This window comes from Rhinoderma darwinii, chromosome 1, assembly GCF_050947455.1.
Source record: "Rhinoderma darwinii isolate aRhiDar2 chromosome 1, aRhiDar2.hap1, whole genome shotgun sequence".
NCBI lineage: Eukaryota > Metazoa > Chordata > Amphibia > Anura > Rhinodermatidae > Rhinoderma > Rhinoderma darwinii.
The window spans coordinates 204,730,532-204,753,759 of NC_134687.1; the positions used below are offsets into that span (position 1 = coordinate 204,730,532).

Here is a 23,228-nt window from a genome sequence, read left to right on the forward strand (position 1 = left end):
AATTTAGATAACATGACAAAAAATAAAAGTGCCGCCTCAGAAAATGAATATAATGATTTACAAAGGCACTGAGAAGATTTTTAGATTCTGCACTGATTTACACAAGTGTATTTTAGGAAAACAAGACCTTAAGAGGTCATGAAACCAGTTAGGGCACATTCAGACGTGGCGGAATTGCTGTGGAATTCCGCTGCGGACAGTCCGCAGTGGAATTCTGCAGCGGCCGTTTTTTACATTTGTTTGTATACATTTTTAGGCAAGTTAGTTCAGACGTTGCGGGAAAACTCCGCTGCGGACCATAGGCTGTGTGGAATTTTCCCTCCGCAGCATGCACTGTCTGTTGCGGAGAAGAAGCGGAATTTCACTGCGTAATTCAGCCTTTGCAATGCAAAAACTGAAATCTGTGGCAAGTCCGCTGTGATATCTGCAACGTCTGAATTACCTGTCAAATATGCAAATGTTGGTGCAGATTCGTTGCATAATTGCCCCAAATCTGCACCAACATTTGCAGCGGAAAAACTCTGAACGTGCCCTTATAGTAAAGTACAGATTTGAGATTGTCCAATTGCTCAAACAATATCTCACTATAAAACCGTGTGCGTGGACATTATGGTGGCACACAGAGACCCTACGGTTTTGTATTACAGAGGTGTAGGCACAAAGTGTGCCATCCTATGAAGTTCAAGTGAGGTACCATCTTCTCCACTTAAAGAAACGCAGTTTATGGGCATAATATTATCTGTTGGTACATCATGAATCAATAATACAGCCATATGCGTGAGCCCTAAGATTGATGCTACACATCATATTTTGTATAAATACAGCCAGCACAAAATACATAAATAAATAAATATATATATATATATATTACCTGGGACTGGGGCGCTGTGTGGCACTACCTGGGACTGGGGCTATGTGGCACTACCAGGGAGGGGGGCTGTGTGGCATTACCAGAAAGGAGTCTGTGTGGCACTACCTGGGGGGGCTGTGTGTCACTACCTGGTAGTAGGGCGCTGTGTGGCACTACCTGGGACTGGGGCTATGTGGCACTACCAGGGAGGGGGGCTGTGTGGCATTACCAGAAAGGAGTCTGTGTGGCACTACCTGGGGGGGCTGTGTGTCACTACCTGGTAGTAGGGGGCTGTGTGGCACTACCTGGTAGTAGGGGGCTGGGTGGCACAGAGGGTACTAAATTTATGGGGGTACAAACTGGGGGCCTAACTTCTATATGGGGGCATAAACAGGGCCTAATGTCTATATGGGTGCACAAAGTTTTGTTTTCTGCCATTTTACTGCCGCCGTTAGTTCCCCCGCAAAGGGGCCTACTAAGTCTGTGTCGCCCAAGGGCCCACATAAACCTTGAGCCGGCCCTCAATTCACCCATTAAGCTTTGCTGCAGTTTTTAAGCCAAAGACAGGAATGGATACAACTAGAATGAGAAATATATTCAGGGAAAAATTATATTCCTAGGTCTGTTTTACAGTTGAGGAGGTAAGTGGGTGGGAAACTCCATTTAGGGATCTGATTTAATGTAGACGGGCTGGCCACATACTTTAATGGGATGAAGTAATAATTATTATCACTCAAGACAATCTTATTTGCACCCCCTTCCAAGTAAATTAGCATAAACTACGCTCCAGTTTGCAGAACTGTATTAGTTTAGATTCACCAAAGATGACAAACTACTAAACTAAACAACTGTATAAAACACACATAGGTAGGTAGATGATAGATAGATAGATATGGGCTAGATAGATAGATATTAGATAGATCTATCTATCTATCTAATATCTATCTGTCTCATATCTATCTATCTATCTATCTATTATCTATCTGTCTCATATCTATCTATCTATCTATCTATCTAATATCTTTCTATCTATCTATCTATCTGTCTCATATCTATCTATCTATCTATCTGTCTCATATCTATCTATCTATCTATCTATCTATCTATCTATCTGTCTCATATCTATCTATCTATCTATCTGTCTCATATCTATCTATCTATCTATCTATCTGTCTCATATCTATCTATCTATCTATCTGTCTCATATCTATCTATCTATCTATCTGTCTCATATCTATCTATCTATCTATCTGTCTCATATCTATCTATCTATCTATCTGTCTCATGTCTATCTGTCTGTCTGTCTATCTATCTAAGATAGATAAATAGATACAGACAGACAGATATGAGATAGATAGACAGACAGATATGAGATAGATAGACAGATAGATATGAGATAGATAGATAGATAGATATGAGAGATAGATATGAGATAGATAGATATGAGATAGATAGATATGAGATAGATAGACAGATATATATGAGATAGATAGATATGAGATAGATAGATAGATAGATAGATAGATAGATAGATAGATAGATAGATAGATAGATAGATAGATAGATAGATAGATAGATAGATAGATAGATAGATAGATAGATAGATAGATAGATAGGATAGATATGAGATAGATAGATAGATAGATAGATAGATAGATAGATAGATAGATAGATAGATAGATAGATAGATAGATAGATAGATATGAGATAGATAGATAGATAGACAGACAGAGCTAGGAGAATGCAGATATAAGCATTGCCACAAGCTGCTGCAATTTGTCAAATACAGTAGGATTTAACCCCCTAACTACCAGAGTTTAAAAAGGAGTTATTATTATAAGACATACTGTAGAATAGAATTCCAGAATAACATTACTGTGTACGGTAAATAATTCTACCTGTGGAATGTCAAGTGCTTAGAAAACGCCGTCAGCTCTTCGCTTTGACTTTGTGGGTGATTGAGTTCATTGCTTCCACACAACCAGCTGACTGCTGTGTGAATGCATCAACTCTAAACCAGCCAAAGAAGAGGTGAAAGTAAATACAAGTTATCTAATCTAACCGAAGAAAAATACTTTTCATCTGTATTCTGTCAATTATATTGTGCATACAGAGATGTAGCAGGGCTGAATTTGTCATTTGGCATAACTCCTAATATCACAATGTGTTATTTGTAATTTTACATAGGACTGCAGCTAACCCTACTTCATTATCTTAACCTTATTTCTAAACAAAGTTAAATGACAATTACAATTGTACTCATCTAAATTACATTACAATGTGTGGAAGCGTAAGAAGCTCCTACTACATCTGGACGTACCTCTCCTGAAGCTAAAACACCTTTTGATTTTCCTGTAGGTTGTTTTAGGAATGAATGAGTTGGTCGACAAGGAAGAGGTTGCTGCATTTCGGTCTTCCAGCATTATACAAGTGCAAGCTGGCGTGGGAATTAGTGATGTCCTTTACAGGTAGCATTTAGACGAGACCTATGAATCATTGCCTGGCCCAGAGATTTTCTTCTTTAATGTCATCGGCTAGCTATTGTTTGCCTCCTTGTATATTTACTTCATTTTCTGTCTGTCAGTCTTGAAAGGTTACAAAAATGTCTCAGGAAAAATGACTCATCTTCTGATCACATGTTTGGTGGCGTTCATAAACCATCGCTTCCCACTGTCAACTAGAAAATCCAAAATCCTCATGGCACAAGGCAGCTTTCTGGTTGACGGAAATAGAAAAATTTAATTTCTAGACAATAAGAAGCTGCTTTAAAGTTTATCCAGATCCTCCAAGAACTGCAGAGAACAATGCTAAACCTGAAAATGGGGCCACCACAATATCATTAGATCTTAGAAGAGTGAATGTACTAGTGATCTGAGCCTTATTCCCAGGCTGGCTGGAAAGAAAGGCAATGAAATGACTTCCCAGGAAATTATTCTGATAGAAGCTGTACCATAGAATGCCCGTTGGCCAAGGTATGGATTGGTTTGATGTGCCCCAGGCACGGTGCATGTGGCAGGTGCAGTTCTAAGCTTCAGCAAGTTGGAAAGGAGTAAACAACTATCCCAGGCAGCGGTAGCAATGAAATCCCCGGCTCTGACTTTGAGTTGACTTCAAGCAGGCATCACGTGTAGCAGCTTAGTGATTATTAAAGGTGCAGTCCTCCTTCGTCATTCCTTCTTCAAATAACCTCTACTTCTGCGTTTCACTCCATTCTCAATACCCCCGCAGATTTATTTATTTTTTCAGCAAAAATTCTTACTGTTTAGATAACAGTAAAATAAAATTCTGGAGTCGATTTATAGCACAGCGCATTCATATATATCAACATTGAAATTGCAACACCAAGAAGGAAAAGTTTTGGAATAGTGGAAATCACAGGATTGATAGACATAATCTGCAAATGATAACAAAAATGGAAACAAGAAATTCCAAACATCTTGATTTATTCAGTATCGAGTATGAGCGTCACGCGCAGAAATACACCCACTTTCACGCCTTGGCATGCTATCAATGAGGTAATTAATAGTTGTCTGTGGAATGTTATGCCACGCTGAATGCACTTGGGCACGCAAATAATCAAAGATTGGCTGCTGGCAGCTCCCTTTGCAATTATTGATCAATGATGTCCCAAATGTGCTCGATGGGAGACAAGTCCAGAGATGCTGCAGGCCATGGTAGCACATTTAGGCCACGCAGGCTGCTTACAGCAGCAAAGTATCATTGCGTCCGAGACAGAAGCGGGACTCCTCGCTGAAGAGGATAGACCTCTATTTCAACCTCCATTGCTGTTTTCCTGTGCACTATGATAGCCTTTAAGAGAGTTGGCGTGTGGTCAATGGAACACCTGTAGGTGGACGTCTGGCTCGTAGCCTAATGTCATGCAAATGCCTACTGATGGTTGCCGCTCTAGGCTTGGAATGTGACACCTAATTTCACTTGCAGTACTGAATGGATCACTACGCGCCATTCTTCCAATTAGACGATCCGTCCATGCAGAGGTTCGCCTCCGCGCACCTCTTCATGTAATTCCCGTTCGTTGTTATTCTCCCAACCTCCGGGACAAACCAAGGTCTCTTTGCGACAAGTTGCGATATCTATCACGTCTACAAACAGGAGGCATCACACAATCACTTCACACCATTTGATCCGATTCTTGTGGCTTCATGTGGCTAAAAAACTTTGCTTTCAATCTGACTTTTATGCCCCTCGTACATGCCACAGATTGGAGTGAGGTGCTTGAAAATGGGATAATTTGCAGATCTTAACGACACCTGCTACTTCTGGCTTGCCCTTCTTGGTGTTGTAATTTCAATGGTCAGGTGTGTATGTATGTATGTATATATATGGTAGTAGAGAAGAGAAAAGATTGATCCAGCGCTGATATACCATCTCTGCAATTCCCATATGTGAACTAACGCGTGCAAAACGCAATTGTAGTTCACACACAGGTTATATCAAAGAAGAATCCGCTATATGTCAGAGACTTAGTGCTAGAGGGTACAAAGATTGGACATTAACTAGGGCCAAAAATATAGTTGGAACTAAAAATAGAGAATCCCTACTATTTGCAGACAAAACTAAAGCAGTCGCAACTAATTATACTATGAACAGCAATACTCCAACTCTTGTACTTCAATTCAATAAACAATTTAACATTATCAAAAACATGGTTTTGAAATATATTCCATTGCTATGTGAGGATCCTAAATTAGATATACTTTTGAAAGACGGTTGTAGAATAGTTTCCAGACGAGCACAAACGTTAGGCAATATATTGTCCCCATCACTTCTCACAATGGATTCTCCCAAACCATCCTGGTTGACACATAAGGGATTTTTTAAATGTGGTGTCAACCCTTGCAAGGTTTGCACTTTTGTCAAAATAAACAAACAATACTCTAATTCTACAGAAACTAATACTTTTACAATTAAATCTTATATCAACTGTAATAGCGATTATGTTGTATATATCATTGAATGTACAACGTGCAAACTTAAATATGTAGGGTGCACCACAAGAAAATTCAAGATTCGCATTTTAGAACATTTAAGTTACATCAGGAATCCCTCTATTGTTAACATCTCCAATGCAGCAAGGCATTTCATTACATGCCATAATCGAAATATTAATACTTTCAGCACCTATGCCATTGAAAAAGTAAGAGGGACAATTAGGGGAGGAAATCTTAAACATCGACTTCTTACACGAGAGGCTTTCTGGATTTATAATCTGGAAACTCGCTCTCCCCAAGGACTTAACCTCAAAAAAGAACTTATGTTCCATTACTAAATATTGAGAATATCTATATTTGCCTTCTATTGTTCTCATTAATATTTACATTGACATTTCCAATGTCAGTGATTTCTGTCTTTATAGCCACAATGCAACTTATTATTTTCTGATAATTAATTAGTTTTTACTCACCCTTGTGGTAAATATCATTCTCAAATAATATATGTAAGCTTTAAATAAATTCATTCAAAATTATAGTGATACGCAGCCACAATTTTGTGTGGCTAATAACAACTATTATTCTCTCAGGAATATCGAGAACCCTCTTCACACTATGCGATTTATAGCAGCATTGCTGCGTTTGACCTTGAGTTCTCATACCCGATATATTCTCCTTTCAATGACCTACATTCTACATGCATTTCATGTCAGACAAATACCTAATATCATGATATATTAGTAGATCCATTCCTTATGTTCTTGACTTATTATACACTGCTGTGTTCTATATTGTATATGCATTATATGTGGCTAATAACTATTACTCTCTTACGAATATTGAGAATTCTCTTTACATTATGCGATTTACAGCAGCATCGCAGCATTTTCACACAATATATGTAAGCTTCAAATAAATCAATTAAATTATAGTGACACGTAGCCACAATTTTGTGTGGCTAATAACAACTATTATTCTCGTAGGAATATCAAGAACCCTCTTCATACTATGCGATTTATAGCAACATTACTGCGTTTGACCTTGAGTTCTCATACCCGATATATTATCTTTTCAATGATCTACATTTTACATGCATCTCATGCCAGACTGTATTTCATTGATTTCGTGTCCCATTATGCGGCACATACTCATATTATAGCTCCCTCTTTGAATTCTATATCCTCAATGGTTCACAACCTATTTAAATTTACATTCTCCAAGCTTAATTGTATATAAAGGATACTTCTAAAAAATTAATTCATCTATACACTAATGCTTTACACCAAATAGTCCAAATGACATGCTAATATATGTTATAATTATTTATGTATAGTGTTTCAAATACCTTCTCCCGTGTATACATTAATTGTTTATTCTTTAGGCATTCATCGTGATTCTGTCATATGCAGTTTTTCAAATATTTGACATTATGATATATGGTTATATCTTTTTCAATTGCTTCTCTTTTAACAACATTTAACTATCTGTTTAATGTTTTTAATTTTTGACTTCATATTTTGTTGTACTTTGTATATTTTCGAGTAAATAAAATACAAATTTATTTCTTTGATCGTGTGTCCCGGTCTCCTCCACCATATGCCTAAATTTAATATTTAATTTGAATTTGTTTAGTATAATATTGCACACAAATTTATTTTACTTATTTAGTTAAAGTAACTACATTGTTCAAAATATACAAATTCAGATAAATTCTTTTACTTATTCCCCGCATTGCCACTCCGTTATTCGTTATTCATTAATTGCCTTTTTTCTCTGTTTTACTCGGAGCTAATTACCGGCATTTGCATACTAATTTCAACAGCTGATATCCTGTGCATATAGTGGAGTCCCAGACACACGTTCAACACCTTCCTGCCATGACTAAGAACGCAGACCGCGTTCGAAACGCGTAGGCTTTGGGTATCTACCCACACATCTCCTACCTTTGCCTTGGGACTGCGTCTCCTTTCCAATTTTAATTTTTTCTACAATAAACATGGGACGTGCTTTTCCCTTTTAAACCTATATCAGCGCTGGATCAATCTTTTCTCTTCTCTACTACCATATACCGCGGGCCGTCGCGGGGATCCGACTGACGCTACCTGAAGACGCAGACCGGTGAGCTGGAGGTTTCTCCTTGTTTCTATACTATGTATATATATATATATATATATATATATATATATATATATATATATATACACACTACCATTCAAAAGTTTGGGGTCACCCAGACAATTTTGTGTTTTCCATGAAAACTCACGCTTATCGTTATCAAATGAGTTGCAAAATGAGTAGAAAATATAGTCAAGATATTGACAAGGTTAGAAATAATGATTTTTATTTGAAATAATAATTTTCTCCTTCAAACTTTGCTTTCGTCAAAGAATGCTCCATTTGCAGCAATTACAGCATTGCAGACCTTTGGCATTCTAGCTGTTAATTTGCTGAGGTAATCGGGAGAAATTTCACCCCATGCTTCCAGAAGCCCCTCCCACAAGTTGTATTGGCTTGATGGGCATTTCTTGCGTACCATACGGTCAAGCTGCTCCCACAACAGCTCTATGGGGTTGAGATCTGGTGACTGCGCTGGCCACTCCATTACAGATAGAAAACCAGCTGCCTGCTTCTTCCCTAAATCCCTTTTACCTTGTACAAATCTCCCACTTTACTAGCACCAAAGCAACCCCAGACCATCACATTACCTCCACCATGCTTGACAGATGGCGTCAGGCACTCTTCCAGCATCTTTTCAGTTGTTCTGCGTCTCACAAATGTTCTTCTGTGTGATCCAAACACCTCAAACTTCGATTCGTCTGTCCATAACACTTTTTTCCAATCTTCCTCTGTCCAATGTCTGTGTGCTTTTGCCCATATTAATCTTTTCCTTTTATTAGCCAGTCTCAGATATGGCTTTTTCTTTGCCACTCTGCCCTGAAGGCCAGCATCCCGGAGTCGCCTCTTCACTGTAGACGTTGACACTGGCGTTTTGCGGGTACTATTTAATGAAGCTGCCAGTTGAGGACCTGTGAGGCGTCTATTTCTCAAACTAGAGACTCTAATGTACTTGTCTTGTTGCTCAGTTGTGCAGCGGGGCCTCCCACTTCTCTTTCTACTTTGGTTAGAGCCTGTTTGTGCTGTCCTCTGAAGGGAGTAGTACACACCGTTGTAGGAAATCTTCAGTTTCTTGGCAATTTCTCGCATGGAATAGCCTTCATTTCTAAGAACAAGAATAGACTGTCGAGTTTCACATGAAAGCTCTCTTTTTCTAGCCATTTTGAGAGTTTAATCGAACCCACAAATGTAATGCTCCAGATTCTCAACTAGCTGAAAGGAAGGTCAGTTTTATAGCTCCTCTAAACAGCAAAACTGTTTACAGCGGTGCTAACATAATTGCACAAGGGTTTTCAAGTGTTTTCTAATCATCCATTAGCCTTCTAACACAGTTAACAAACACAATGTACGATTAGAATACTGGAGTGATGGTTGCTGGAAATGGGCCTCTAGACACCTATGTAGATATTGCATTAAAAACCAGACGTTTGCTGCTAGAATAGTCATTTAGCACATTAACAATGTATAGAGTGTATTTCTGATTAATTTAATGTTATCTTCATTGAAAAAAACTGTGCTTTTCTTGAAAAAATAAGGAAATTTCTAAGTGACCCTAAACTTTTGAACGGTAGTGTATGTAAATGGGTTTTCTAAACCAGACAACTCCTTTAAAGAGGCTCTGTCACCACATTATAAGTGCTCTATCTCCTACATAAGGAGATCGGCGCTATAATGTAGGTGACGGCAGTGGTTTTTATTTAGAAAAACAATCTATTTTTACCACTTTATGAGCGATTTTTAGCTTTATGCTAATGAGTTTCTCAATGCCCAACTGGGTGTGTTTTTACTTTAGACCAAGTGCGCGTTGTACAGAGGAGTGTATGACGCTGACCAATCAGTGTCATACACTTCTCTCCATTCATTTACACTGCACTAGCGATATAGATATAGCTATATCGTTATGTGCAGCTACATACACACACTATAAACATTACTGCAGTGTCCTGATAATGAATATACATTACCTCCAGCCAGGAGGTGATGTGTATTCAGAATCCTGACACGTCTGAATCTTTTCTGTGAGATTACAGCAAGGCAAACGTAATCTCGTTTACATCGTAATCTCGCGAGATTACGTTTGCCTTGCTGGAAATCTCACAGAAAAGATTCAGACGTGTCAGGATTCTGAATAGACATCACATCTGCGTCGGGACTCCGTTCATGGGTTCCGTTGGACCTTTCCGTCAGGGGAACACATGAATGAAATCCAAACTGAGACAAACGGAAACCATAGGTGCAAATGTGTAAGGGTTCCGTTGTTTTGACGGAACGAATAGCGCAGTCGACTACGGTATTGATTTAGTCAAAACAACGGAACCCTTACACAACAGTCACAAACAAAGACCATTTGCACCGCATCCGTCACCATTGAAATGAACGGTGATGCAAACGGAAACCTGGTTTCCGTTTGTGTCATTTTGGATTTCGTTCCCCTGACAGAGAGGTCCGAAGGAACCCATGAACGGAGTCCCGACGCAGATGTGAACCCAGCCTTACTCTTGACTGTTTTCCACAGCAGAAAATCCGCTACAAAATCTGCACAAACATCAGCACCATTTTGTGCGGCTTTTCTGGCAGATATCCCTGTTGATTCTGGGCTGAATTTGCTGCAGAATTTTATGCAGGAAATCCGACTGGTGTGGACGTACCCTAAAGTCGTGTGACAGTGTCATATTAGATTCAAATAGAAGACATTGAGCAGCATTCCAGTCAGTTGGTCTGCATATGTAGTCCAGGTCTTCCAACATCTGATCTACTCATAGCACGATGAAGGGTCTACTTCCCAAAGCATCAGTAGTAATTATTTGCATCGGAAAACCCAATAAACAAAATCTACATTATCATACCACCTGGGATACTGTTCAATTTCTTCTGCTGGAATTGGATTCAGAGGTAAAACTGGTCCAAAGAACGGCAATCATCTGAAAACTCCAATTCAGCTGACTGTTGAAATCTGCTTTAAAGGGGATCTGTCACTAGTTTAGTAATGCCCTATCTCCTAGCTAATCTAATAGGCGCTGTCACACTGATGATTCTAGTAAAAATTGTGTCCCAAAAAGTTTATTATTTTAAAAGTTATGAGCTTTTTTCTAAATATGTGAATGAGCCTTTATTAGACAAGTGGGAGGTAACAGTATCGATTCTCCTGAGGTGGAGCTTCCTCACAGCCTCTGACGCTGTCCTATCAGCATGAAGCTGCTACACACAGTGACTGAGGCTGAAGGAAAGGAAGATCACTTCAAACAGCCATATCTCGGGCTGTGGAACACCTAGAACAGCAGTTCCAGTGTCATATGAAAGATGAGATTCTAATCTTTCATATGACACCAGTTCTAGCTGTGACATAACTGGAGATATCGCCACTTGAATACACAGTCAGGAATGGAAGCGGTATACTATATGATCACGCTGTGTCGCTGGGCAGGGAAGGGGGAGAAGCTGTATGCTGAGTGGACAGCGTCATACAGAAAACATTACACTGCCCAGAGTGAAAAAGAAAGAGTCACCTCCTATTTGGCAAGTATAGGCATATTAGCATACTTAAAAATGGTCATAACTTTGCAAATAATAAACGTTTAAAAAAATAAAAACAAATCACACTGTAGTTATCAGCATCATAGCACCCATTAGATTAGTTAGGAGATGGGGAATTAATAAACTAGTGACAGATCCTCTTTGAAGGGAAATATAATGATGCCCATAGCCAGAAAGTCTGCAAGATCTATTGAGATCTAATTTCTACAGATAACCTAAAGCTGGCCATAAACACTAGAAAAAAGTCGACTGAACCAGTCAATTTTGTGAGTCGGGATCAGCCAATAATCTAATGTGTATGGGTGCCTCCCAATTGAACCCCTATGGCAGATGAGAAAGAAGGATTGGGCATGTTGAATTTTAACATGCCTGATCCTTTGTTACCACGGGAGATAAATTGCTGCCAGCACAGGCAACCGCTTATTCCCCTTTTCCCATTAAAAGAAACATTCATGCTTAGCTGAGCATATTTATGGTAGTTTTGGGTAAAATAGCTGCCATCAGACAGCTATTGCATGTGTTTAGCCAGATTTAGACACAATCATTTCTAAAAAGTTTTCTGTTGCCAAAATATGGTGTAAGTTTTAATGGATATAACAAACTGCACATGGATATTTGTGAACATAATGCCCACTAAAACTAGAAATGCCACACAAATCCTATAGATAAACAAAATGCATATTTGTGTCGAAACAAAAAAAAACACAAAAAAAAAGACTTTTACAATTGACACCATGTCTGACAATTGTTTTTGACAATCTGAACGTTACTGGTTACCATAAGGATACCATGTAAAACATATAGTTAGGCTCTATACAAATTTTCTACTCCAGATCTTCTTCATAAAATGTAAGACTTCGTTCAGATGATGTGGATTAGTTGCGTATTCTGCACCGAAAATCTGCAACAAAATACAGTACAATATATGTAAATAAGGATCTTAAAACCCCATTTACATGCTGTGAATTTTTCCACTGCGGATTGGAAGGCATGTTGCAGATTTTCAAATGCAAGAGGTGAAATCTGTGGCAGTACACACGTGATTTTTGCCGCGGATTTGCAGTGGATTCTAAACTCATCAGTTTTTAGAAATGTGGCACAGATTAGGGCTCGTTCAGATGAGCGTATATGTAGTCCACGTGACGGTCGTTAAATCGTCGGCCGCCACACGGACACATGTGCTTCAATGGGGTTGTTCACACACGGAGCGGAGCGTGTGAAGGGTCCGTGAAAAAATAGGACTTGTCCTATTTTTTTCGCGCTTTACGCATAACCCCCCATAGACTCTAGTCTATGGGGGATGCGTGATAATGTGTCCCGCAAGGGTGCACCTTGGACTTAAAAAACGGTTGTTTTTCACGTCCGAGTTTGGCTACGTTCGTCTGAATCTAGCCTTATTATAAATTCGAGCATTGTGCCAAAATCTGATGTTTATGATTTTAGACTTTTACGGTTGTTCTCATATTTTCCTGTTTGTATATGAGCATGTATAAATTACTTAAAGATTATCAGCTATTATTGCGTTTTCTGTGTATCCCCCTCTATTCAAGCTATCTAGCTGATCAGAATGACCTGTCTCAGTACATTCATATTATGTTAATTTCTCAGTAAATTCTATGCGGCTCAAAATGATCCATCCTTTAATAATGTATAAGGGCACTTTGTATGCAAACACCGCAGTAACGTCCTAAGTGACTTTGGTGGTGGTGATGTTTATTCAGGTAACAGGATAAAAAAAAGGAATCATGTTCTTGATACAAGCTCCCCCCAGCAGGACGAACAAACATGAATTTAATCATGTAGTTAATGATTAATAGGAATGCCAGCTCACATAGCAAGCCTGATGAGCCAGGTCCGGGGATAGACCAAACACTGGTTCACTAATAAACCGGCTGTTGTCCATGAAACAGATGTAGCCATAAGAGTTCTCAGTTGTCAGTAGAAAAGAATTCAGAAACAGCGTATGCAAAGTATATCTAGTATATAGCAATTACAGTCTGTTGGATTTATTATACCAAGTACACCACAGCAATAAAACGTGGTCGTTAACTTGCTTACAGATGCAAAAAATATATGTAGGCTACAATATGTGAATGGAGTACTATTCAGAATTATGACTGATTGATTTATATAATGCCATAATCTTCAATGGTGCTGTGCAATGTAGTATAAAACAGGCATGAGTGCAGAAAAGTACAATAAATGAGAACAGAAATGTGCAATAAATGAGTATGGAAATGTACAATAAATGAATACAGACATATATAATTAACGAGTACAGAAATGTGCAATTAACAAATCTAGAAATGTAAAATAAACAAGTACAGAAATGTACAATAAATGTATACAGAAATATACAATGAGTACGGAAATGTGCACTAAACTAATATGGAAATGTACAATAAATGAATACGGAAATGTACAATAAACGAGTAGAGAAATGTACAATACACGAATACAGAAATGTACAATAAACGAGTACGGAAATCTGTAATAAACTAATGCAGAAATGTACAATACACATGTCCAGAAATGTACAATACATAAAAAGAGAAATGTGCAATAAACTAGTAAAGAAATGTACAATACATGAGTCCAGAAATGTACAATAAACGAGAACAGAAATGTACAATATATAAAAAGAGAAATGTGCAATAAACTAGTAAAGAAATGTACAATACATGAGTCCAGAAATGTACAATACATGAGTCCAGAAATGTACAATACACGAGTCCAGAAATGTACAATAAACGAGTACGAAAATGTACAATAAATGAACAGAAATGTACAATAAACAAATACAGAAATGTACGTACAATAAACGAGTACAGAACTGTACAGCTACAGATAGGTAACCAAATTTAAAGGGGCTCTGTCACCACATTATAAGTGGCCTATCTTGTACATAATGTGATCGGCGCTGTAATGTAGGTGACAGCAGTGTTTTTTATTTAGAAAAACGATCATTTTTTATGTAGTTACGTCCTATTTTAGCTTTATGCTAATGACTTTCTTAATACCCAACTGGGCGTGTTTTACTTTTTGACCATGTGGGCGTGGTGGAGAGAAGTGTATGACGCTGACCAATCAGTGACCAATCAGCGTCATACACTTCTCTCCATTCATTGATTCTGCACATAGTGATTTTACTAGATCATTGTGTGCAGCCACATACACACACACTAACGTTACTCAAGTGTCTTGACAATGAATAGACATTACCTCCAGCCACGACGTGACGTCTATTCAGAATCCTGGAACTTCGGTAACGTTTGTATGAGATTTACAGCAAGGCAAGCGTAATCTCATTTTAAATGACAGTTTACAGCGTAATCACGCTGTACATCTCTCTCAAACGTTACCGAAGTGTCAGGATTCTGAATAGACATCACGTCCTGGCTCGTGGTAATGTCTATTCATTGTCAGGACACTTGAGTAACGTTAGTGTGTGTGTATGTGGCTGCACACAGTGATCTAGTAAGATCACTATGTGCAGAATAAATGATTGGAGAGAAGTGTATGACGCTGATTGGTCAGCATCATACACTTCACTCCACAAAGCCCACTTGGTCAAAATGTAAAATACGCCCAGTTGGGCATTAAATTGTAATGTACTTTGTATGTTTTGTATGGATTTGACTTGTATTAATAGTATTAGTAAGCCAGTGGAGGAAATGATCGGTCAGAGAGACCAGTATAGGGGCATGAGGAGGTATAGGAAGGTAATGGTATTTGCTTGACTTTTGATTCTGTGAGAGCCATGTCCAATGTTACAAATTATTTGCTGTAACTGTAAATTTGGGGAGGGGTCCATGTTGATATAGTGGAAAGATGATGAATTCAACTTTGTCCATATTAAGTTTGATGAAACATGAGCTCAAGAAGAAGACAGCTGACAGACAGTCAGCATAGCAAGGGAGTAAAATCAAGATCAGAAAGTATAGCAAATGTATAGACCTCAATTACAACCCAAATGCTCTTTATAACAACAACAAATAAAAACGTATATAAAGCAAAGTATCAAATTGTATTGTTTGTTATCAAAAGAAAATAAATTACTTGGTTACTTTGAGAAAATAGTTTCAGCAAGTAAGGCTTCGTTCACATCTGCATCACGGCTCCGATCATGGGTTCCGTCTGAGCTTTCTGTCAGGGGAACCCATGAATGGAGCCCTGACTGAAACAAATGGAAACTATAGCTTTCCGTTTGCATCACCATTGGTTTCAATGGTGACAGATCCGGTGCAAATAGTTTCCATTTATCACCGTTGTTTAACCCCTTCCCTCTTTGGCCACTTTTGACCTTCCTGACAGAGCCTCATTTTTCAAATCTGACATGTTTCACTTTATGTGGTAATAACTCCGAAATTCTTTTACCTATCCAAGCGATTCTGAGATTGTTTTCTCGTGACACATTGGACTTTATGTTACTGGCAAAATTTGCCCGATACATTCAGTATTTAATTGTGAAAAACACCAAAATTTAGCGAAAAATTGCAAAAATTAGCATTTTTCTCAATTTAAATGTATCGGTTTGTAAGACAGGCAGTTATACCGCACAAAAATGTTGCTAACTAACATCCCCCATATGTCTACTTTAGATTGGCATCGTTTTTTGAACATCATTTTATTTTTCTAGGACGTTACAAGGCTTAGAGCTTTAGCAGCAATTTCTCACATTTTCAAGAAAATGTCAAAATGCTATTTTTACAGGGGCCAGTTCAGTTGTGAAGTGGCTTTGAGGTCATTAGATATTGTAAACCGCCAATAAGTCACCCCATTTTAAAAACTGCACCCCTCAAAGTATTCAAAACAGCATTTAGAAAGTTTCTTAACCCTTTAGACATTGCGCAGGAATTAAGGCAAAGTAGAGGTGAAATTTACAAAGTTCATTATTTTTTTCCAGAAATTCATTTTGAATCCATTTTTTTTGTACCACAGAAGGTTTTACCCAAGAAATGCAACTCAATATTTATTGCCCAGGTTCTGCAGTTTTAGGAAATATCCCACATGTGGCTTTAGTGTGCTACTGGACTGAAGCACCGGCCTCAGAAGCAAAGGAGCACCTGGTGGATTTTGGGCCTCCTTTTTATTAGAATATATTTTAGGCACCTTGTCAGCTTTAAACAGGTCTTGTGGAACTAAAACAGTGGAAACCCCCAAAAGTGACCCCATTTGGGAAACTACACCCCTCGAGGAATTTATTTAGGGGTGTAGCAAGCATTTTGACCGGCCAGTTTTTTTGCAAAAAATTTTGGAACTAGGCCATGAAAATGAAAATCAAAATTTTTTCAAATAAAATGTAGGTTTAGCTCATTTTTTTTCATTTCCAAAAGAACTAAAGTAGAAAAGCACCACAACATTTGTAGAGCAATTTCTCCCGAGTAAAACAGTACCCCACATGTGGTAATAAACGGTTGTTTGGACACACGGCAGGGCTTAGGCTGGGTTCACACGTGGCGGAATTTCACTTAAATTCCGCTGCGGACACTCCGCAGCGTTAATCCGCAGCGGAGCCGTTTCTGCATTGACTTCCACTTCTATTTAGAAGTGTTCGTTTAGACGATGCGTAACATTCCGCTGCGGAGCATAGGCTGCGGAGCGGAATTTGGTGTCCGCAGCATGCTCTGTCTGTTGCGGAGCAGTGGCGGACTCATGGCGGAATTTCTCCATTGACTTCAATGGAGATTCTAAGTTCCGCAATGAAGTCCGCAGCTGTCATGCACATGTTATGTGTGCTGCGGATGCGTCTTGCTTTTTTGCCATGACATTTCTTCATTCTGGCTGGACCTATGTATTTCTAGGTCTACAGCCAGACTGAGGAAGTCAATGGGGCTCCCGTAATTACGGGAGCGTTGCTAGGAGACGACTGTAAATAGTCACTGTCCAGGGTGCTGAAAGAGTTAAGCGATCGGCAGTAACTGTTTCTGCACCCGGGACAGTGACTACCGATCACAATATACAGCAACCTGTAAAAAAATATAAGTTCATACTTACCGAGAACTCCCTGCTTCTGTCTCCAGTTCGGCCTCCCAGGATGACGTTTCAGTCTAAGTGACGGCTGCAGCCAATCACAGGCCAAGCACAGGCTGCAGCGGTCACATGGACTGGCGCGTCATCCAGGGAGGTCGGGCTGGATGCCGAAAGAGGGACGCGTCACCAAGACAACGGCCGGTAAGTATGAAAGTCGTTTACTTTCACTAGGGAAAGTGCTGTCCCTTCTCTCTATCCTGCACTGATAATAGAGAGAAGGGAAGCACTTTTCCCGCAGTCCGCAGCAGCTAGTCCGCATCAATTTTCTGCACATTTTGTGCAGATCCGCAGCCGTAATCCGCAACCCGGATTAGGTGCGGCATTGATGCGGACAGTTGCGGAGGAAATCCGCCACGTGTGGTCATGCCCTTAGAATGGAAAGAGCGCCATTTGGCTCTTGGAGCTCAAATTTAGCAGGAATGGTTTGCGGAGGCCATGTCGCATTTGCAAAGCACCCGAGGGGACAAAACAGTGGAAACCCCCAACAAGTGACCCAATTTTGGAAACTATACCCCTTGAGGAAATTATCTAGGGGTATAGTAAGCATTTTGACCACACAGGTTTCTTGCAGAAATTTTTGGAAGTAGGCTGTGAAAATGAAAATCTACATTTTTTCAAATAAAATGTAGGTTTAGCTAATTTTTTTTCATTTCCACAAGGACTGAAGGAGAAAAAGCACCATAACATTTGTAAATAAATTTCTCTCGAGTAAAACAATACCCCACATGTGGTCATAAACGGCTGTTTGGACACACGGCGAGGCTGAGAAGGGAAATTTGGCTTTTGGAACTCAAATTTAGCAGGAATGGTTTGCGGAGGCCATGTCGCATATGCAAAGCCCCTGAGGGGACAAAACAGTGGAAACCCCCAACAAGTGACCCCATTTTGGAAACTACACCCCATGAGGAAATTATCTAGGGGTATAGTGAGCAGTTTGACCCCACAGGTGTTTTACAGAACTTATTGGAAGTAGGCCGTAAAAATGAAAATCTACATTTTTTCAAAGAAAATGTAGGTTTAGGTATTTTTTTTTCATTTCCACAAGGACTGAAGGAGAAAAAGCACCGTAAAATTTGTAAAGCAACTTCTCCCGGGTAAAACAATAACCCACATGGGGTCATAAACATCTGTTTGGACACACGGTAGGGCCCAGAATGGAACTAGCAACATTTGGATTTTGGAATGGTTTCTGGGCGCCATGTCACATTTGCTGAGCCCCTGTAGTACTAGTACAGTGGAAACACCCCAAAATTGACTCCATTTGGGAAACTGCACCCCCTGAGGAATCATCTAGGGGTATAGTGAAAATTTTTATCCCAAAGGTTTTTTGCTGAGTTAATTAGAATTAAGCCATGAAAATGAAAAATAATTTTTTTTTCCAACAAGATGTAGTTTTAGATAAACATTTTTCATTTTTACAAGGAATAGAGAAGAAAAAGCACCCCAACATTTGTAAAGTAATTTCTCCCGAGTACGGTAACACCCCATATGTAGTTATAATCAGCTGTTTACATATATGGGAGCATTCAGAAGAAGAGGAGTGGTATTTATCTTTTGGAGTGTAGATTTAGCTGTAATGGTTTGCGGACAGCATGTTGCATTTGCAAAACCACTGATGTACCAAACAAAAGTGACCCCGTTTTAGAAACGACACCCCTAAAGGCATTTATCAAGAAGTGTAGTGAGAATTTAGACTCCATAGGTGTTTTTCAGAAATGAATACGCAGTGGATGGTGCAAAGTGAAAATTGCAATTTTTCCACTGATCTGCCCATTCACCGCACAAGATTTTGTGCCCCTAGAGATTGTTACCCCATAAATTGTTAAGCGGGTTCTCCCGGGTATGGTAATGCCATACTTGTGGACATAAATTGCTGTTTGGGCACGCTGTAGGGCTAGAAGGGAAAGACTGCCATTTTGAGCATGGATTTTGCTTGGTAGTAGTTCTGTTTGAGGTATTGCTGGTATTTCAGTTTATAATGTGGGGGCATATGTAATCTGTGCGGAGTACATCAGGGCATAATAAGAGGGTATAATAATGTGGTAAATAATACAATTATCCATAGATGTGTGGTACGCCGTGAAGCGATCCGTTATGTGCAGGCCAGTGTCACACTAATAAACGGTTTTCTTTCTTATCCCCCTTTTGTAACGCTCTGCACCTTTTGGGGACTTTTTCTCCGTAGTTTGGGAAATTTTGCTGGGAAAGTTTTGCGCTGGTATAATACGGGCACCCTCGCTTCCAGCGGATGTGCTATGTCCATTCCCTTTCCTAGTTCCTAAATACTAGGGCCCTGAAACTGAAGGAATGTTCCCCTCCGGCCTGTGCATTGAGATGTTTTTTCATCACCGCATTACTAGTGCCGTAACTTTTTTATTTTTCAGTTGATTGAGCGGTGTGTGGGCTTGTTTTTTGCGAGACGGGCTGTAGATTTTATTGGTACCATTTTAGAACACATACGACTTTTTGATCACTTTTTATTTCATTTTTTGGTAAAGGAAATTACCAAAAACAAGCAATTCTGGAATAGTTTTTTATTGGTTTTTTTTTCGGCATCTACAGTGCGCCCTAAATTACATGTTAGATTTATTCTGCGGGTCGATACGATTACGGCGATACCAAATTTATATAGTTTTTTTTAATGTATTGTGGCTTTTGCACAATAAAATCACTTTTTTTCTAAAATCATTTGTTTTCTGTGTCGCCATATTCTAAGACCCATAACTTTTTTTATTTTTGCGTGCACAAAGCGGTGTCAGGGATTATTTTTTGCGGGACGGATTGCCGTTTTTATTAGTACTATTTTGGACTAAATGTGACTTTTTGATCACTTTTTATAGCATTTTTTGGAAGGAAATGTGACCTAAAAACAAAGATTCTGGCGTTGTTTTTCAGGTTTTTTTTTTTACGGCGTTCACCGTGTGGGATGAATTACATAATTGTTTTGTAGTTTGGGTCGTTACGTATGCGGCGATACCAATTATGTATAGTTTTTTTAATTTATTGCGGCTTTTGCACAATAAAATCACTTTTTTCATAAAATCATTTGTTTTCTGTATCGCCATATTCTAAGACCCATAACTTTTATTTTTTGCGTGCACAAAGCGGTGTCAGGGATTTTTTTTTGCGGGACGGATTGTCGTTTTTATTGGTACTATTTTGGAGTAAATGTGACTTTTTGATCACTTTTTATAGCATTTTTTGGAAGGAGATGTGACCTAAAAACAAAGATTCTGGCGTTGTTTTTCATGTTTTTTTTTTTACGCCGTTCACCGTGCGGGATAAATTACATAATAGTTTTGTAGTTTGGGTCGTTACGGACGCGGCGATACCAATTATGTATAGTTTTTATTAAAAACCTATCAGATGCTGCGCTCTATTGAGCGCAGCATCTGAGGGGTTAATCAGCCGGATCGGAGAATAGCTCCGGTCCTGGCAGTTACAGGAGGGTGCCAGCTGTATAATACAGCTGTCACCCCGCGGTGATGGTGCCGGCTCTGCTTCTGAGCCCGCACCATCATCGCGCCGTAACATGTACATGTACGGCGGATGTCGGGAAGGGGTTAAGGGTTCCGTTGTTTTGACGGAATGAATAGCGCAGTCGACTACACTATTGATTCCATTAAAGCGACGGAACCCTTGCACAACTAAGACAAATGGAAACCATTGGCACCGCATCCGTCACCATTGAAATCAACCTATGGTTTCCGTTTGTGTCAGTCAGGGCTCTATTCTGATGGAAACCTCAGACCGAACGTCAGAACATGTTAAAAGAACACTCTGGGTAAAGCCTATTCTGAAGGAGCAGGGATTCTCCCTTTGGTGTTGTCTGAATCCCTGTGTCATACACCGCCCTATAGGCTCTGCACTAGGCATAATACAATTATGTATCAATTTTGCCTATATTATTCCTTACAATTTCTGTAGTTGAAAGAGAAATTAAGACTAATATACTTCTATTATCAAAATCAATCCTTTTCTGAGCGGAAGCAATTTTATACTACAGCAGTTAGACTCAGCTTGTCAGGAGTAGAGAAACAATGGCAATGTTGCCCATAGCAACCAATTACATCCGTTCTTTCATTTTTTAACACTCGCTAGAAAAAGCAGGATTGAATGGTTTCTAAGGGCCAGAGTCTTATATGTGTCTGCTGCAACATACCAGAATACATAAAGGCAGGGATGCGATTCAGAGAGTTTGACCTGATTCCTGCGTTCTGTATCTCAGGACCAGTTATGCTTACTACTGTCGCAACGACATCACTGCATCCACCTATGTCAAGCTTCAAGCTATTCAAACCACAGGCTTGCACCTCCATATGTGACATGGGTGTGAGGCCGCTACTGGGGAACTGTGTGGGGTGCTCCATGGGGCATATGGTGCTGTTCAGGATGCTAAATAGCACTCTAAGGGCATGACCACACATGGCGGAATTCCTCCGCAACTGTCCGCATCAATGCCGCACCTAATCCGGGTTGCGGATTACGGCTGCGGATCTGCACAAAATGTGCAGAAAATTGATGCGGACTGGCCGCTGCGGACTGCAGGAAAAGTGCTTCCCTTCTCCCTATTCAGTGCAGGATAGAGAGAAGGGACAGCACTTTCCCTAGTGAAAGTCAAAGAAATTCATACTTACCGCCCGTTGTCTTGGTGACGCGTCCCTCTTTCGGCATCCAGCCCGACCTCCCTGGATGACGCTCCAGTCCATGTGACCGCTGCAGCCTGTGCTTGGCCTGTGATTGGCTGCAGCCGTCACTTACACTGAAACGTCATCCTGGGAGGCCGGACTGGAGACAGACGCAGGGAGTTCTCGGTAAGTATGAACTTATATTTTTTTTTACAGATACATGTATATTGAGATCGGTAGTCACTGTCCCGGGTGCAGAAACAGTTACTGCCGATCGCGTAACTCTTTCAGCACCCTGGACAGTGACTATTTACAGACGTCTCCTAGCAACGCTCCCGTCATTACGGGAGCCCCATTGACTTCCTCAGACTGGCTGTAGACCTAGAAATACATAGGTCCAGCCAGAATGAAGAAATGTCATGGTAGTAAAAACAATACGCTCCGCAGCACACATAAGATCTGCGGACTTCATTGCGGAATTTTGACTCTCCATTGAAGTCAATGGAGAAATTCCGCCATGAGTCCGCAACCAGTCCGCCACTGCTCCGCAACAGACAGAGCATGCTGCGGACACCAAATTCCGCTCCGCAGCCTATGCTCCGCAGCGGAATTGTACGCATCGTGTAAACGAACACTGCTAAATTAAAGTGAAAGTCAATGGAGAAACGGCTCCGCTGCGGATTAACGCTGCGGAGTGTCCGCAGCGGAATTTAAGTGAAATTCCGCCATGTGTGAACCCGCCCTAACAATATCCAAATAGGCCCCATTGTCGAATCTCCAGGAATTATAAAGCGCTGAGTTAACCCCTTATCACCGCAGCCATTTTTCATTTTATTTCCTTTCTGCATTGCAAAAGCCTTAACTTTTTTATATTTCCATTGATATAGACGTATGAGCGCTTCTTTTTTTTACAGAACGCTTTGTAGTTTTTGTTGGCACCATTTAATGTACTATCTAATGTAATGGGAAACTGAAAAAAAAGTCAATTGTGGGGTGAAAAGCATAGTATAAACATAAAGCACAGTTACTTCTTCACTGTATACTGTACCTTTATAAATGGAAACTACTGACAGCAACGATAGTATTGCATGATGAATGGTAGTAATTTATATATAT

General features: G+C 39.7%; 1 protein-coding gene across 6 annotated transcripts in view; it reads right to left on the bottom strand.

Moving 5' to 3' along the window:
• The window catches only part of ARHGAP24 (Rho GTPase activating protein 24), a 923,793-nt gene that overhangs the window by 61,410 nt on the left and 839,155 nt on the right, over positions 1-23,228 (bottom strand). The window contains exon 1 of one of the 6 annotated variants that reach the window (XM_075861050.1): positions 3,171-3,874. The exons of the other annotated variants lie outside the window; for them this stretch is intronic. Coding sequence (XP_075717165.1) covers positions 3,171-3,273 — 103 coding nt within the window. The 5' untranslated portion in view covers positions 3,274-3,874. Of the gene's footprint in view, positions 1-3,170; positions 3,875-23,228 lie in introns of those variants that run through there. 6 annotated transcript variants of the gene reach the window in all.